At 35.9% G+C, this 16789-nt stretch overlaps 1 protein-coding gene across 9 annotated transcripts in view; it reads right to left on the bottom strand.

Annotated features, from left to right (window-relative positions):
• The window catches only part of ehbp1 (EH domain binding protein 1), a 196198-nt gene that overhangs the window by 41589 nt on the left and 137820 nt on the right, over positions 1 to 16789 (bottom strand). For all 9 annotated transcript variants that reach the window (XM_087290470.1, XM_087290471.1, XM_087290474.1 and 6 more), the window contains 3 exons: positions 13738 to 13889; positions 4300 to 4438; positions 1155 to 1243 (listed from right to left, as the gene is read on the bottom strand). In XM_087290470.1, the coding sequence (XP_087146596.1) occupies positions 1155 to 1243; positions 4300 to 4438; positions 13738 to 13889 (380 nt within the window). The remainder of the gene's footprint in view (positions 1 to 1154; positions 1244 to 4299; positions 4439 to 13737; positions 13890 to 16789) is intronic.

The following is a 16789-nucleotide window of genomic DNA, read 5'->3' as shown; positions in this document are numbered from 1 at the left end:
CCATTAACCCCTACACAGAGAGGGGCAGAGCTGGTCTCCACTGACCTTGCCTCTCTCTCTCTCTCTCTCTCTCTCTGCCCAGGGTATGTTTCTGTGCTCTGGCCTGAGAGCCAGAGTGGTGCAGTAATTAAAATATTTCACAAAATCAGCCTGCATGTTGAAACAAGCAGTTAAAAAATGATTAGCCCTTCTGTGAAATTGTAATTCTTTTTCATATTTTTACCAAGTGATGCTTAACAGAGAAAGGAACATTTCACAGTATATATTACAATATATACTTTTTTTCTTATAGAGAAGTCTCATCCAATATGTGGATCAAAAAATCATTTTAAGGACAATATTATTAGCCTCTTAAAACATATTTGTAGATAAAAAACGAACATTTTAGTAACAGTTTTTTTTATTATATTACTTTAATTAATATATTTTATCATTTTAACATACTATAATTATAAGCATCAAAACTTATTTTATTTTTATAGTTATGATTTTTGTTAATTACAGTATAATTACTCTATGGATTTACAAACTATATGTTCATAAATAAATGAACAAATTACAACAAATTAAAAGGGCTTGTAGAAAAAGAAAGCTATATTCACTTCAAGTCATTTTGTGTCTTAATAGTTTCTTTATAGTTTCTTTTTTTTAGTTCATTTAGTTAAAAAAAAATACAAAAAATATTTATTTAGTAGGCATTAATTTAAAATATATATATTTTTAAATAAGTTTTATGATTTTAGTTAACTACAGTCAGTCTGATACAATCACATTAAATGTTTGATGAATAATTTTACCAAAATTTTTATTTTATTCATACTGTAATTAAAAAGTAAAAATTTAAGGGTAAATTTAGAGCAAATTAAAAGAGTACAGAGAAAAAAGACAAGAAAAAAGAGTAATGGAAAAAGGTATCACTGCTCAGCCTATTTCTTTTTCCCCTAATCTTACAATTATCAGGGAACAGCAGTCTAATTTGGCTGGTTTCATCGGCTTTAGGGAAGAACAGATTGACATCAGCGTTAAAACCCCTCTCTGGCCCTCAGACAGATGTGAGTGACTGTGTGCGAATGTGACGTCCAACTATGACCTGATGTCACAGACAACACCAGAACGAGCAGCGCTGACGGAGAATTTAAATATGCATGAAGTACTTCATCTTCAGTTGGCTTTCGTCCGTCCGCCTCTGTCAGAGCTCCTCTCTCCTCGACCGCTTCAGGCACAGATCTCTGCCTTTTCACCTCTGAAACAAAATATATTAAAGGTTGATAGAGCTTATTTTCACCTGGGCAAAGATACAAAATCACTATACATGAATATTCTGACATTTCATCTTTATCAAGCAAACCTAAAAGACAGTTATGATATCTTTATTAAAACAACTTATTGGCATATATAAATACATGAAGCTTGTTTGAAGTCCTCTTGGGGAAACCTCAGTATTATACTTAATCTGTTCATGCAAAAACAAAAACTTCTGCTGTCATTTACTGGCTTTTTGCAAACCTTTCCACAAAAGAAGATAATTTGAAAAGTGTTGGAAACCAGTAGCCATTGACTTCCATAGCATATTTTCGTTTACTGCTCTGGACATGAATGATTTCCAACATTCTTCATTTGTTCAACAGAAAAATTGTTTTTCATTTTCATTGTTTTTCATTTTGCAAAGTAATACCTTTGTACAGTGACATGAGAGCTTAATGTGCTGCACTTTAGAAAACATGTGCAATTACAAAAAATGACAGAAAATTGAGAAAAAGATAGCACACATGCAGCAAATAGACTCATCAATGAGCAATGGTCACGGCACAGCGCAACCGTCATGTTTTTGAGTCTCCTTAAAATATTTCCGTTGTGTTCTGATATTTTTGTGTTGTGAGAAAATGCAGTGCGTTTTCGAAAACTGTACGTGCTGTGAGAAAACGCAGCATGTGTTTCGTTATTTTTGTTTGCGTTTTTAAAAAATGCAGCGTGTTTCATTGTTTGTGTTTGCGTTTTGAGAAAATGCTGCGCGTTTAATTTTGTTTGCGTTGTAAGAACATGCAGCGTGTTTCATTATTTTTGTTTGTGTTATGAAAAAATGCAGTGCGTTTCATTATTTTTCATTGCGCTATAAGAAAACGCAGCATGTTTCATTATTTTTGTTTGCGTTTTGAGAAAATGCAGCACGCGTTTCATTATTTTTGTTTGCATTGTAAGAACATGCAGCACGTTTCATTATTTTTCTTTGCATTATAAGAAAATGCAGCATGTTTCATTATTTTTGTTTGTGTTTTAAGAAAATGCAGTGCATTTCATTATTTTTGTTTGTCTTATAAGAAAATGCAGCATGTTTCGATATTTTTGTTTGAGAAAATGGAGCGCGTTTCACTATTTTTGCTTGCGGTGTGAAAAAAATGAACCATGCGTTTCATTAATTTTGTTTGCGTTATGAGAAAATGCAGTGTGTTTCATTATTTTTTGTTTGAGTTGTGAGAAAATGCAGCACAGTTCGTTATTTTTGAGTTGTGAGAAAATTCAGAGAGTTTCAGTATTTTTGTTTGAGTTATGAGAAAACGCTGGGGGTTCCATTATTTTTGTTTGGGTTTTGAGAAAATGCAGCGCGTTTCATTATTTTTGTTTGCATTGTAAGAACAGGCAGCGCGTTTCATTATTCTTGTTTGCGTTGTAAGAACATGCAGCGCGTTTCATTATTTTTGTTTGCGTTGTAAGAACATGCAGCGCGTTTCATTATTTTTGTTTGCATTGTAAGAACATGCAGCGCGTTTCATTATTCTTGTTTGCGTTTTAAGAACTGGCAGCGCGTTTCATTATTTTTGTTTGCGTTGTAAGAACTGGCAGCGCGTTTCATTATTTTTGTTTGCATTTTAAGAACTGGCAGCGCGTTTCATTATTTTTGTTTGCATTTTAAGAACTGGCAGCGTGTTTCATTATTTTTGTTTGCATTGTAAGAACTGGCAGCGCGTTTCATTATTTTTGTTTGCATTGTAAGAACTGGCAGCGCGTTTCATTATTTTTGTTTGCATTTTAAGAACTGGCAGCGCGTTTCATTATTATTGTTTGCATTTTAAGAACTGGCAGCGCGTTTCATTATTTTTGTTTGTATTTTAAGAACTGGCAGCGCGTTTCATTATTTTTGTTTGTATTTTAAGAACTGGCAGCGCGTTTCATTATTTTTGTTTGCATTTTAAGAACTGGCAGCGCGTTTCATTATTTTTGTTTGTATTTTAAGAACTGGCAGCGCGTTTCATTATTATTGTTTGCATTTTAAGAACTGGCAGCGCGTTTCATTATTTTTGTTTGTATTTTAAGAACTGGCAGCACGTTTCATTATTTTTGTTTGCATTTTAAGAACTGGCAGCGCGTTTCATTATTATTGTTTGCATTTTAAGAACTGGCAGCGCGTTCATTATTTTTGTTTGTATTTTAAGAACTGGCAGCGCGTTTCATTATTTTTGATTGCATTGTAAGAACTGGCAGCGCGTTTCATTATTCTTGTTTGCGTTGTAAGAACATGCAGCGCGTTTCATTATTTTTGTTTGCATTTTAAGAACATGCAGCGCGTTTCATTATTTTTGCTTGTGTTGTAAGAACTGGCAGCGCGTTTCATTATTTTTGTTTGCGTTGTAAGAACATGCAGAGCGTTCCATTATAATTTGTTTGTGAGAAAATTCAGCACGTTTCATTGTTTTTATTCGAGTTGTGAGAAAATGCAGCACATTTTCTTTTAATCTATATGCGTTGTGAGTATTTGCAGCATGTGTGCTGTCAAACAAATAAAGATCAAATTTATTTGCTGGTGTTTTTTGTAATTGCATGTGTTTTCTTAAATTGCAGCACGTTAAGCTCTCTCAGCCACCGTACCTTTAATCAAATAAAGCCAATATAATTGTAGAACCCTGAGTTTTCTTATACAGTATAACATTTTATTAAAGGTTAAAACTTTATTAAAGATTTTATTAAAAATTCCAAAAGTCCAAAAATCAATGTATTTAAAAAAATACTAATTTCTAAAATTAACAATTTTATCTACCAAAAAAACCTCCTTTAATTCATATTTGTACTCAGTAAAACTTACTGTGGTGAAAAAATAACAGATATTAAAGAAGCCTCAAATCAGTCAGAATGATAAAAGATATAGAAATCTGTTTTTTCTAGCGTTAAGACACGAAAAATGACTTCACTGGCTTTATCCATAAAATATATTAAATAAGATTAGATATTAGATATAGATTACAGAACAGGAATTATGCTGTCTTTTTAAAGGAAGTGACACCAGCAAGAGTTAAAGGACCTCACCTGGCCTGGTCTCCACATATTGGCTGAAGGATTTGAGCTGCGTTTTCCTGACAGCAGACTCCTTTTGGAAGACAACGGGACTGCGCAGGCGCTCAGTGGCCCTCCGGAGACGCTCCGCATGTAATTCATCTACATTATTCTGTAAACGCATTAAAAAGGGGGAGGGATGAAGGGAGGGGAAGAGGGGAAAAAAGAGAAAGAGTAAAAGAGTAGTTAACTTAAAAGTAGAGCAGAGTCATTTGAATAAAAGTTGCTTCTGACGCCAGCCGACATTAAAGAAAAGAACAAATTAGACACACATGGGCAAGAAATGTTTAACGATGGAGCGGCACATGCCTGAAGAACGGTCGAGGGAAGGTTCTGGAGCATTTGGTACATCTCCGAATCCCACATTAACTCACAAGCACAAAGGAAATAAGGCAATTAAGTCTACTTTCAACAAAACCTGAGCCAGAAAATGTATTCAGATTATGCAAATTAAAAGCACTATTGTCTTGGAAGCGAACACGTGTTAGCAGCTTCTCACTGCGGCTTCCAATCACCTCAATATTGAAATGTGTTATTATGTGCTGGGGCCCAATAAGCCAAGCAGACTGGAAAGCGAAACGGCAGCGTTCAGAATAACATTTGCAACGTCAATAATAATAGGAAACGTCTAATAAAGTTCGCAATTAGCGAACACGTTCCACTGCTTGAGACTGAGAGGGAGAAACATTGTTAGCGCAGACGCTAGCTCACTGATGTGTGTACGCAAACAGCACTGCTAATAAAGACAAGGGCACACCAACAGATGCACACAGCGCCTCTGGCCTGTTTATTCTTAAATTATAACTTTTGAAAACAAAGCTGCAATTAGCCTGTCTCTAGAGAACAACAAATTTAGCCTGATCTCCGAGACGCTCCGAGTCTGTATGTGTGAATATTAACAGTTATGGCTGTTTATCCAACTGATCCCATGTGTTTAATAGGACAATATCAGCTGTCAAAACCCTAATAGGCAGCTTCTTTTTAGCCATCATGACAGGTTGTAACTTCACTTTCAGAGATCCCTTTAGGCTTGGTTAGATTCTGAACGCATATTTGTACATTGGACGACAATATAAAAGGCTGTGGTAATGATATAATGAAAGAAATATATATTTTAGTCAAATAAATAATAAAAAAGTATATGGAATGTTTTTTTAACCAATATAATTATCATAAATATCAACATCCTACTTTATAGTATGTGTTTAATTACTACACACCTCATTGTTATTAACACAAACACTTGATATTAAATGTTTACTTTAAATTTTAATACATGCTCTGTCTGCATTAAGTCTGACTCTGCACTAAAAAACATCAGAATCCAAGAAAGATTCGTGGTGTACAGATTTGCAACTTGACCTGACAGATTTAAAACTGAGCAAAATATGTGTTAAAACCCAGAACTTGTCAATTAATACTAGATTTTACAATTCAACGATAGAATGTATCATGTCACTTCCGAGTCATAGCCTTAGACATGTATTTATGTTAAATTTATATAAATGTGACAGGACTGACAGAAAAATGGAGTCGATTGTAAAATAGTATTTATTTGTAGAATTTATTTATAATTTCATGTTTTTAAATCAATTGAGGTGTTTGAAGTTTTTTTCTAAGTAACATAGTTCAATTGGGTTGAGGGCAAGGACAATGACAGGGTTTGTACATTTGTAAAGTGTTTATAATAAAGAAAAAAAATCTGAGAACCAAATGTATGACATTTACCTTTACAGAACAACTCTCAGAAATAAACCTATAAGTTAATTTTAGAAAGTTTTGGGTTGAAATACTTTTATTCACAGTAATTATGTTTTTTTTTTTAGGGACAGATACTGTACGCATCTAGTAGAATGTACTCTATGTAACATTGAGGGGGACCAATTTGCTTTATAAAAGGTATAAAAACAAAAAGAAGAAAATAATTATTCTAGTTTTAGTTTATTTCTAATTGGGAAGTAATCAATCTATTTGCACTTTTATGAACCCAAAACCCCACCTACACTAATTTGAACAAACAAACAGACACAGCAGTACAAGATTTTTAATTACTGGGGAGGACAATTTAGCAATTTCAATTGATTGTTTTTGGCGGTTATAGCCCTAGAACATAGCAGTTAGGGACATTTAATTTATTTAATTGAATTCAGTTTATTAGTATAAAGCTTTTTATAATTATTGTTTAAAAGCAGCTTTACAAAGGTGTACATTATTGGATTACACTCAAATTAGGGTAAAGATGCAATCAGATATAAGTTATTATTTAAAGTATAAAGATAGTTAACTACTGGTTTTATAGCATACAGGTGATCCAGAGTCTATGTGTACATGTTAATTAAAGTGTATTTGTCATCCTCGAAGTTCTCAATGGTTGACATCATCTCTTTAATACAATGTTGATCTATGAACAATTAATACACAATTATCATAAGGAGTCCAACTGCATGGCATATTAAACCCCAAATTAACAAATAAAAAACTAATTGAATTTAGAAACAACATCAAGCATATTCAAATAACTTAATGTACTGTAGAGTTATAATACTTCAGCAAGAAATTCTAAAAGACAAGATGAGTTAAAACAACAAAAAATGAGCAGCACATCATTGACTTACAAAACATATGTTGCCAGTCTGAGGAGAGGAAAAAAAAACCATTTCACCTTAAATCCACCCCATAAGTAGAAAGCGTAGCAGAGTCATCCCACAAAACCAAAGGCGTGAGCGTGTTACGTGTTAAAACGACACATTCAACAGCCTGGATCTCCAGAGACAGCTCAACAAAGCCCTTTAACCCCGTCTGATTCCTCTCATGTTAAAGTCCAAAGAAAACAAACAGGATTCAAACCCAAAGCCTCGCTAGAATCCCCCTTTCCCTAAGGGCCCAAGGCCTCCAACCCTCGCTAACAACCCCGTCCCTGAAACACCTGCCCCCACGGCCCCTCGGTACCCCTGGCTGGGGCAGATATCAGGGCTATCCCCACATCACGATCCTCGCCTTTTAATCTGTTATCGCCTGATCATTATTGTGGTGGTGGGTATTATTTTGGCAGAGGTGAGTGTGTGTTTGTGGGATGCGTGACTAATGTTGCGGTCTGCTGCTCATTGCAGGCGGTTATCGTGTGCCACCATGGCAGGAGGCTCACAGTGCATAGAGACAATTGCTAATGAGACACAACCGGGAGCACTGGGGGGCTGCACTGTTTGTGTGTGTGTGTGTGTGTGTGTGTGTGTGTGCGTTCTGAGAGGTAAAAAAAATGCTCTGTCCCAAAATATCCTAGTAAGGTCTCTAGGAGTTGTGGGATGGAAGAATCCTCAAGAGAGGAAGAGGTTGATTCAGATTCAGCTGGGCTTGAAACAGAGAACGTGATTCTAATGTGTTTGTCTTAAAGGTGCAATAGGTGATTGTCGAAACCAATTGTCATTATGCTGGTTTAAAGTTTCTTCACATCCTGGTAGAAATCATTAAATGAAATGGTTCAAACTGAATGAAGTGGTATTTATATGCATTTTAATATAGTGTGGAAGGTGTAGGACCAAGAAAAATTTATCCAATCAAAACATTCTATCCGAACATTACGATAGGCTGTCCATACACCTCTGCATACACTGGATTATGTCATGGGTGAATTCATGGACGAAGTTTAGGGACCATCAGGGAAACATCATCAACCTACCTTCTTTTTTAAAAATGTGGGATTGTAAATAAGAACGTTATGTGATGTATTGTAGTGATGTTGACTAGTGTGCGTTCATGCATTCAGACGGAATGGCTTTGGATGGCAATTTGCAGGGTGGGGCGTAGGCTTTCAGTGCTATAAAGCTAGTATTAGCATTTTCTATGATTGCAAATTTAAAAATGCCAGAGGAAAAACAAATGAACAGTTTTGACTCCTTTATCATTAATACAAGGTTGTGCTTGAGAAGAGGGTGAGGACGAGAAAGCAGAGGATGAGGGTCTCTTTCTTTAAAACTCCACTAAGCACTGGGGCTCAGAGCAGCAGCACTCGTAACCCTGCTGATCCTCCTGTGGGTTTTGGCCTGTTGTGCAGGCCTGCAGCAGGTGCTGGACACTTCACAGAGAATGAGAGAACAAGGCCCTGCCCACTAAAAGTCTTTCAGAATTACAATTGAACGATGCATTATGAGCAAATAAATGGCCCTCGTCTTAGTTACTAATAGGGATGTAATGATTCGGAGAGTTGGTTGAAAATCAATTCAAATAAATGGTGACTCAGATAGGTTGGGATGCTAAACGAAATGCATTGTTTTGAACAGCAGTAATCTGTTTCTGCATAATACAGTCATACTGTACAATACAGTATTGAGTTTTTAAATGACAGAAAATGGTGAGAGTGTAATTGATAAATCCACTCATAAAATTAAATTTAGAGTACTGCACATACTCTATTGACTCTACAGACCATCCATTAGTTAAATGGACTAGTGTTTGAATATATAAAACACAGAGAGTCTGTTAAAAATTGATTCAAATAAATGGTCACTCAAATAGGTTGAGATGATAAATGAAATGCAATGTTTTGAACAGCAGTGATCATTGTGTTTACTGCAAACTCGCATATCATGCACATTAGTGCTGATCATGTTGTAGTAGTCTAAATAGACAGCGAGTGTTGATATTGAGAAAGCTCCATCCTTATTTAAATGCAAGGAGTGACGGATTGTGGATTGTACAACTGCATGTTCTTTGTTTACTATCATTGATTATAGATGATTTAATTAGCTTGTAAAAACAGGCAGAGATAACAGTGCACTGAAGTGAAGTCCACTCTTCTGATGTCTGCTTGTCTGTGGAGTGGGGTTTATCAGCAGGGGACATTGTAAATGCGCAGAAATCTCAGCTTCAGGTCAAAAAAAAATTACAATAAAAGATTATTTTAAATTCAAGGAACTTATTTTATTACTTGTACTTAGTCCCTTTATTAATCAGGGGTCGCCACAACAGAATGAACCGCCAACTTATCCAGTACATGTTATAGGCAGCAGATGCCCTTTGTGCCCCAACCCTTTTCTGGGAAACATCCTTACACACTCACTCACATGGTCAATTTTAGCCTACCCAATTTACCTTGACCACATGTCTTTGGACTGTGTGGGTAACCGGAGCACCCGGAGGTAACCCACGAGAACGCAGGGAGAACATGCAAACTCCACACAGAAACACAAACTGATTCAGCCGAGGCTCCAACCAGCGACCTTCTTGCTGTGAGACGACAGCACTATCTACTGCACCACTGCGTCGCCTTATAATATATTATTGAATCAAATTTGACTACTAGTAAATAAGAACACTGGGAAATCCCCACACACACTACGGAAAATTTTTGCATATTCAATTCACCTGTACCACATGTCTTTGGACTACTGGACCATCCGGAGGAAACCCACGGCAACATGGGGAGAACATGCAAACTCCACACAGAAATGCCATCTGACCCAGCCGGGGCTCGAACCAGCGACCTTCCTGCTGTGAGACCTTCTTGCTGTGAGATGTCTTTGCAAAAGACATCTAATTAAGTGGTATAGATTTTATTGATTTTTCTTTTAGGTAATACTTTAATCAACAGAGCACTGCTGTAGTTTAATAAAACAACATGCTTTTAATTCTTTTAGATAACTCCTCGTCAAATTGGTATGAGATCTTGATTTTCATTTCCATGCAAATCATTTCTTATAATTATTTTCTGAAGATTTGTCCAGATGTGCAATCAATTAACAACATTAATGCAACTGCACTAGGAGTGCTCATGAGCAAGTTTACAGCACATAGGCTAGAGACATACTACAGAATACAATATAGAATTGCTGCTAGTGTCAAAAGAATATATAAATGAAAGAAAATAATAATAAATAGAGTGGAACTGGTAAATCCATTCATAAAATTGAATTAGAGTATAACACAAACTTACAGAATTTGGGAAATTGTGAATAAATAATTAGTTTTAGTAAAATCTGAATGAATTAAGAAAAGAAGAACTAGTGTTTGAGTATATTAAACCACAAATAGTCTATTTAAATAAGATGCCTTCATGCTCTTAATGTCTTTTTGAATGAATGTTGCAGTTTCCTTTCCTACACACGTACACAAAAATGATTCTTACAGTGTTTTTAGCATTTGTTTTAGTATTTTACCATTTCACTTTACAAGGAAATTAACTCACGAACTTCAGATTGTATTATTATTATTTTTTTTATAATAAACAAGATACCATTTGTAAATAATTTCCAATAATTTAATTCCTCTCCAAAACCAAATGTTATTATGTAATTAAAACTTAATTATGTGATTAAAACTTAATGCACCTACTAGTCTTTGGAATCTAACCTATAAGTGACCAGTCCTTGAGAAACCTCGACCAATCATTTCACACCTGCTGCTGAATGAGGCCTGCCAACCCAAATTAACACATCGCTGCAGTCAATGCATCAAAGTGCCTGCTAACATCTGCTCGCAGGAAATCCCCTCTGTCAGCAGAGAGAAAGAGAGCGAGAGAGAGGCAAACAGGTGGGGAAGGTAGTGAACATGCCCTGCAGTCACCACCTGGGGGCTCTGAATACAACAGCGAGACAGGAGGCCATCGCGCGCACACACACACACACACACACACATGCACGCACACAAACACCATCAGTCAGCAGTCCACAGGTATGCGTGATCTTACACACAGAAAGCTGGTATTTAATAAACACAGCAAATCAATCCAGTGCATGTTGACATCGGGAGCCACAAGCTGCTGTCGATACTCCTAAGCTCTCTTGTTTGTCAGTAAAGGTCAGGTGTGATGTGAGGTAATGGCTCTTTAATGTCATTCATGTGTTTGGCTTAATGTACGAATAAGAGGTATTCCTAAGGATAAACAATAACCAAGAGACAGAGAATGAAAGAAAACCAGCCCATCTTGGCCTTTAAACCTAACTAACACAGTCTAAGTGATGAAAAGATTCAGGAAAATCACTTCATATTGTAAACCTCCATAACATGACTACAACAAGTAAGCTACAGATGTCCTTCTGGAATGTTTAACTGCATAGCGAGAAACAATATCATGTCTTTCCTTGCAAATTGTTGTGTTAAACATGAATTATGCCAACTTATTTTTTCAATATTAAATGAAATGATCAAAAAAGATCATATATACAAATTTTTATTAGTCAGTTTTATTTATCAGTAAAAAAAACATCAACAGGTAAATCAAAGAAAACGGTCTCCCTTATCTACTTTTTGTGACATTAATCTACAAAATCATATTTTAAATCCCTGTTTACACCTGTATTAAGATGCAAATCTAAACTAGTGCTGTACAATATTATAAAAAAAACTGGCATTGCAATATTTAGTTTTTCTGCTATATAAATTGTGATATGAATATAATTTCACTAAAAAACAATGATCAAAATAAATTGTTTTGTGTTTTATAGTTTGAGCTGAAGAGCATTTAAGAACATACATTTACATTGATGACATAATATTGTTCTGTCTTCATTGTATAAAATATTAAATACAATTCAATTTTTGTTAAATCTATAAAACCAAGAAATTTTAAAGTTTTATTCCACTTGATATCTTAGCCACAGTCCTTAAAAACACATCCAAATGAAAATGGTTCACTTTATTAGGGTTAGATTTTGCGATAACTTCACAAATTACATTCTGAAATGTGGCTCCTGGTCATTATAATCACAACTCAATATGATCGCAGACCCCGCAATGTGGCTATTGCAGATCCACACATTGCGATTTCGATGCTGAATCAATATTTTGTGCTGCCCTAGTCTGAACACTACGGGGGCAAGAAAAATACAACAAACATTTCAATCTATATATAAAAACAACTAAAATGTCACTTAATGTATTTAGTAACAACTCATTCACTCACTATCTTTTGGCTTAGCCCCTGATTTATCTGGGATCTCCACAGCAGAATGAACCACCAAATTAGGGATGATTCAGTTTATTTTAAATAATTAAGACATTTTGTCATCTGCCAAGAAGAATTCTGATTGGTCAGTATTGTTATTGTTCATCAGCAAAAACAATTGGTATCACATTATTCTGAAGGTTGTTTACAATTTTGTTGATTGTAAGGTACAATGCAATTACATTGAAACTAGTTCTCTTTAATAGACTTATGCTCCGGTTTAGAGTTAGTGTAAGTTGACATGTACCTGCAAAGATTTCTTTAGTAAGAAGAATGTTGTAATGTAAATGTAATGTAATGTGTATTTATATAGCGCATTTATTATTAATGGCCATACACCCAAAGCGCTTCACAATCATGAAGGAGGTCTCTCCACACCACCACCAGTATGCAGCATCTACTTGGATGATGCGACAGCAGCCACAGGAAAACGGCGCCAGTGCGGTCACCCCACACCAGCTATTGGTGGAGTGGAGAGACAGTTATAGAGCCAATTCGGTGAAAAGAGGATGATTGGGAGGCCATGATCATAAGGGCCGATAGAGGGACTTTGGCCAGGAGTTACACCCCTGATCTTTCACTAGAAGTGCCATGGGATTTTTAATGACCACAGAGAGTAAGGACCTCGGTTTAACGTCTCATCCGAAAGACGGCACCCACTGACAGTGTAGTGTCCCCTTCACTTTTACTGGGGCATTAGGATTCACACAGACCATAGGTTGAGCGCCCCCTGCTGGTCTCACTAACACCACTTCCAACAGCAACCTAGTGTTCCCTAGTGGTTTCCCATCCAGGTACTGACCAGGCTCAGCCCTGCTTAGCTTCAGTGAGTAACCGGTCTTGGGCTGCAGGGTGATATGGCTGTTAGTGGATCAGTATTTGTAGATTTTAAGCAGACAGGCTATGTACAGTCTAATGAGAAATAATTTATATATAATTGCAATAGAACCAATAGTCAACAACATGTGCAAAAGAGACCAACAACTCTTCCCATAGATCGGGCTTGATGAACACGTAACACACTTCACACGAACTCTTCCATACCCCTCACTGCATACCGTCAAGATGTACCATGCACTGCACTTTAACCAATCCTAACTTAAAACAATATTGCGTACAATAATTTTGTACCAACAGTTAGACTATGTGTACACCTGTTCATAGTCTTCTTTGTATTACTGTCGACATTGCTAATTGTATATTGTCTTGGGTTTTTTGGGGGGAGAATGTTGTTGTATTTTGCACTATTGTTTTATTTTGCTGAAGCCAGCACCTAAGCTCCCCACTCATCATAGTATATGTGCTGCCGATGATGTGACAATAAAAGTGATCTGAACAAAATAAAGTGATTCTGGAAAATCTAATAAAAGTTAATTGTGTTTTTAGGTTTGATCACAATGAATCCTTAAGTATGAGCAGTAAAAACATCACTACTTGCTATGCAAACACAATTAAAATAGTTGTTTTTTTACCTGCATGCCGCCTGGTTCAGGGCTGAGGGGTGAAGTACTGGAGGCCGTCAGTGATGAAGAAGAGGATGAAGAGGAAGGAGAGCTTCCGCCATGTGGCCGAATCTCTGTGATCTTCTTGAGCTTCAGGTCCACATGCCTGCTGTTCGTCACACCTAAAGAGAGAGAGAGAGAGAGAGCGAGAGAAGGAAGGAAGTGTTATATGCAGTAGGCCACTCATCTTCAACACACAGATAAGCAGAGGACAGGACAATGTTTGCCCTCTAGCAAACTGGCCCTCTCACTCCACTCATACTCACATATACACATATATATGCTGGAGAGATAGTGAGATGCTGGGAGCACAACACACCTGCAGTTTCCCCTATCATTTGTAAATGACACTCACACACATCCTGTAAATTGACATATGTTTGTTTACAGTAAATTTTAGTTTGAATAAACCCTTTTGCGACTGAAAAAACAATAAAAAGATAGGTTAGTGTAGTTGTGTATGATTAAAGCGTCAATTATTACATCTCAGATTACAATTTCGAAACAGAGTAGTATAAATTTGGTTGGTAGCTTTTATAGAATAAAGTTATTTAGTCTCATAAAACAGCTGATAACCCAGTCAGGCTTTAATCTGTGAGAACAATCGGCAGGATGTATATTTTCCCTTACATAAAATATATGTACTTTATTTAAAAAAAAAAGGATTTATTTTTATTTTAGATTGATTTAAATAAAACTATGTTATTATAAACTGTCAAAATATATATTTTATAATTAAAATACTTTTTCATTCGTGCCAATAGCCTAGTGCAGTGGTTCTCAAACTGTGGTACGTGTACCACTAGTGGTACGCAGGCTTCCTTCTAGTGGTACACGGAGGAATGAAATATGTCATGCACATGCTACACACATTTCAAAATTTAACAAAAAATGATGTATATAATACGACATATATGACATATAGCCTATACAGTATGTATGAGATAATCTGCCACGTTTTTTTAACTTTACTGGGCCTACTACAGGACTGTATTTCAATACTGCTCATTTTGATGGTACTTGGAGAGACAATTTATTTCTGAGGTGGTACTTGATGAAAAAAGTTTGAGAACCACTGGCCTAGTGGATAAGTGTGCCGACATTCAGCACTACGGTGCTCATGGCGACCCCAGTTTGATTACCGGCTTGAGGTCGTATGTCGACCCTTTCTCTCTCTGCTCCCAATGTCTTTCCTCCACTATCCTATCCCAATATAAAAGTAAAAAAACACCTAAAAAATGTAAAATTCACATTTTTTATTAAAATGTATGGTCTATTTATAATTTAAAATTAAAATACATATTCATTACATAAAATGCATTATTAGACTTGTAACAATAAATATGTTATATAGAGATTATAGATTCTATTTGCAATATTGTTATGCCTCTAACTTTTTTTTTAACAAAAAAACAAACAAATAAACAAGTAAATAAAGGCAGCAGAACTTTGCAACTTAATAGAAATATGTAAAAATGCTTTGCTTTTGTAAGCCTCTGTATGTGCGACAATGAACTTTGTGTGAATTAATCCCCTGGGGAATTAATCAGAGCTGTGTATTTCAACACAAGACAGCTTCAGCTGCATACTTAAAAAAAAAATCAATGAATGCTCGAATAGACTCAAGTTGAAACACTCTCAATTCTTCTAGCTCTAATTCAGTGGACACTTGGACAGACTCCAGTTGAAATGTTGTCCATTCATTTAGCTCAAATACGATCTCTAGCTTTCAGCCACATTTTTTAAAAAATCTGACTTCTGCCCAAAGTTGTCTTTTTTCCATTAGTGAGGGGATGGAGTCAGATTTATGGCTCAGTGCAGAAAAAAAACAACTCTTTTTGAGAAAACGTAAGTGAATATGTCATTTAAAATCTACAGATAAAAATGAATAAAATGAACATTTGGATGTGTCTTTCCATTTGACCAATTATAAAAAAACAAAAAAATGACAGGTGCAAGAAAGTGTTTTTGCCTGCAGTGTCTTGCGTTAAATGAACAAAAACTACTAATTCTCTTTCTCCCCATAGAGACTAGTCTTCGGGTGTGTTTGGTGCACACGAGTTTATGTCAGTCTTTTATATTTCCAAGTCTGCCTTTCTCTATTAACCTTTCACAAGCAGGTTTAGCCTTGCCCTCTCTCTCTCTCTCTCGCTCACTCTCTCATCTGGGCTGGAGATGAAAGTGAGGTGAGGAAGCTTTTCATGTGGGTCCTGTTCTCCTCGTCTCCCAGCATCCCTCTCTCTCCCCCAAAAAAACACCACAGGAGCCATTTATCAGGCCTCAGCACAGCCTGGATAAAGGTGCAGGTGTGTGTGTGTGTGTGTGTGTGTGTGTGTGTGTGTACTGACCAACAGCTAACTCACACACACATCTAACTATATGTGCATCATCAAAAATGTACACACCTGTGAGTCAATGTGATATGTTAGTTAGCTTCCCAGTGATCACTTTAATTTGAGATATATTATATTTACAAGGTTAATGTGTGTCATGGAAAAAAGAAAAGCTCTATCCTACTTATAAAGTCACACTACTTAAAAAATAGATCCTCTTTTCACAATGGCAGACAAAAACAAAAGAATGAAACAAATAAAAGTAGATAATGTTCAAGTAAATAAAAGAGAGAACATTAGAGGTTTCTTTTAGCTATCTCTCATATGACTTAGGAAGACAAAAAAGTAATTATTAGTGACTTCACATCTCTTCAGGAGATATAATTGTTTGTTTTAAGAATACGTACAAATACTTTTTTAATTAAAAGTAAGAGCACAGCACAAAAGCATTAAAAACAACAAAAACAAAGGAGAGGGAAAATAATTTCAAGACAGTAGTTGTAGTTGATGATATACACTGTGACAGACAGGAGCAACTCCTTGGAAAAAGAGGAGCTTATTTGTTTTCTGAATGGCATTTTTAATTAAAAGACAAATTATGATGCTTTAAAAATGAAGTAATGCCACTTCAAAACTGGATGAATTTTAAATTGTGTTGAGGGATTATTTGTGATTTCTTTAGATAAAAT

Source organism: Danio rerio, chromosome 17 (assembly GCF_052040795.2).
Source record: "Danio rerio strain M-AB ecotype USA chromosome 17, GRCz13ab, whole genome shotgun sequence".
NCBI classification, from domain to species: Eukaryota; Metazoa; Chordata; class Actinopteri; order Cypriniformes; family Danionidae; genus Danio; species Danio rerio.
Note: the sequence above shows the minus strand (reverse complement) of the source record. Positions and strands in the feature narration are given on the sequence as shown.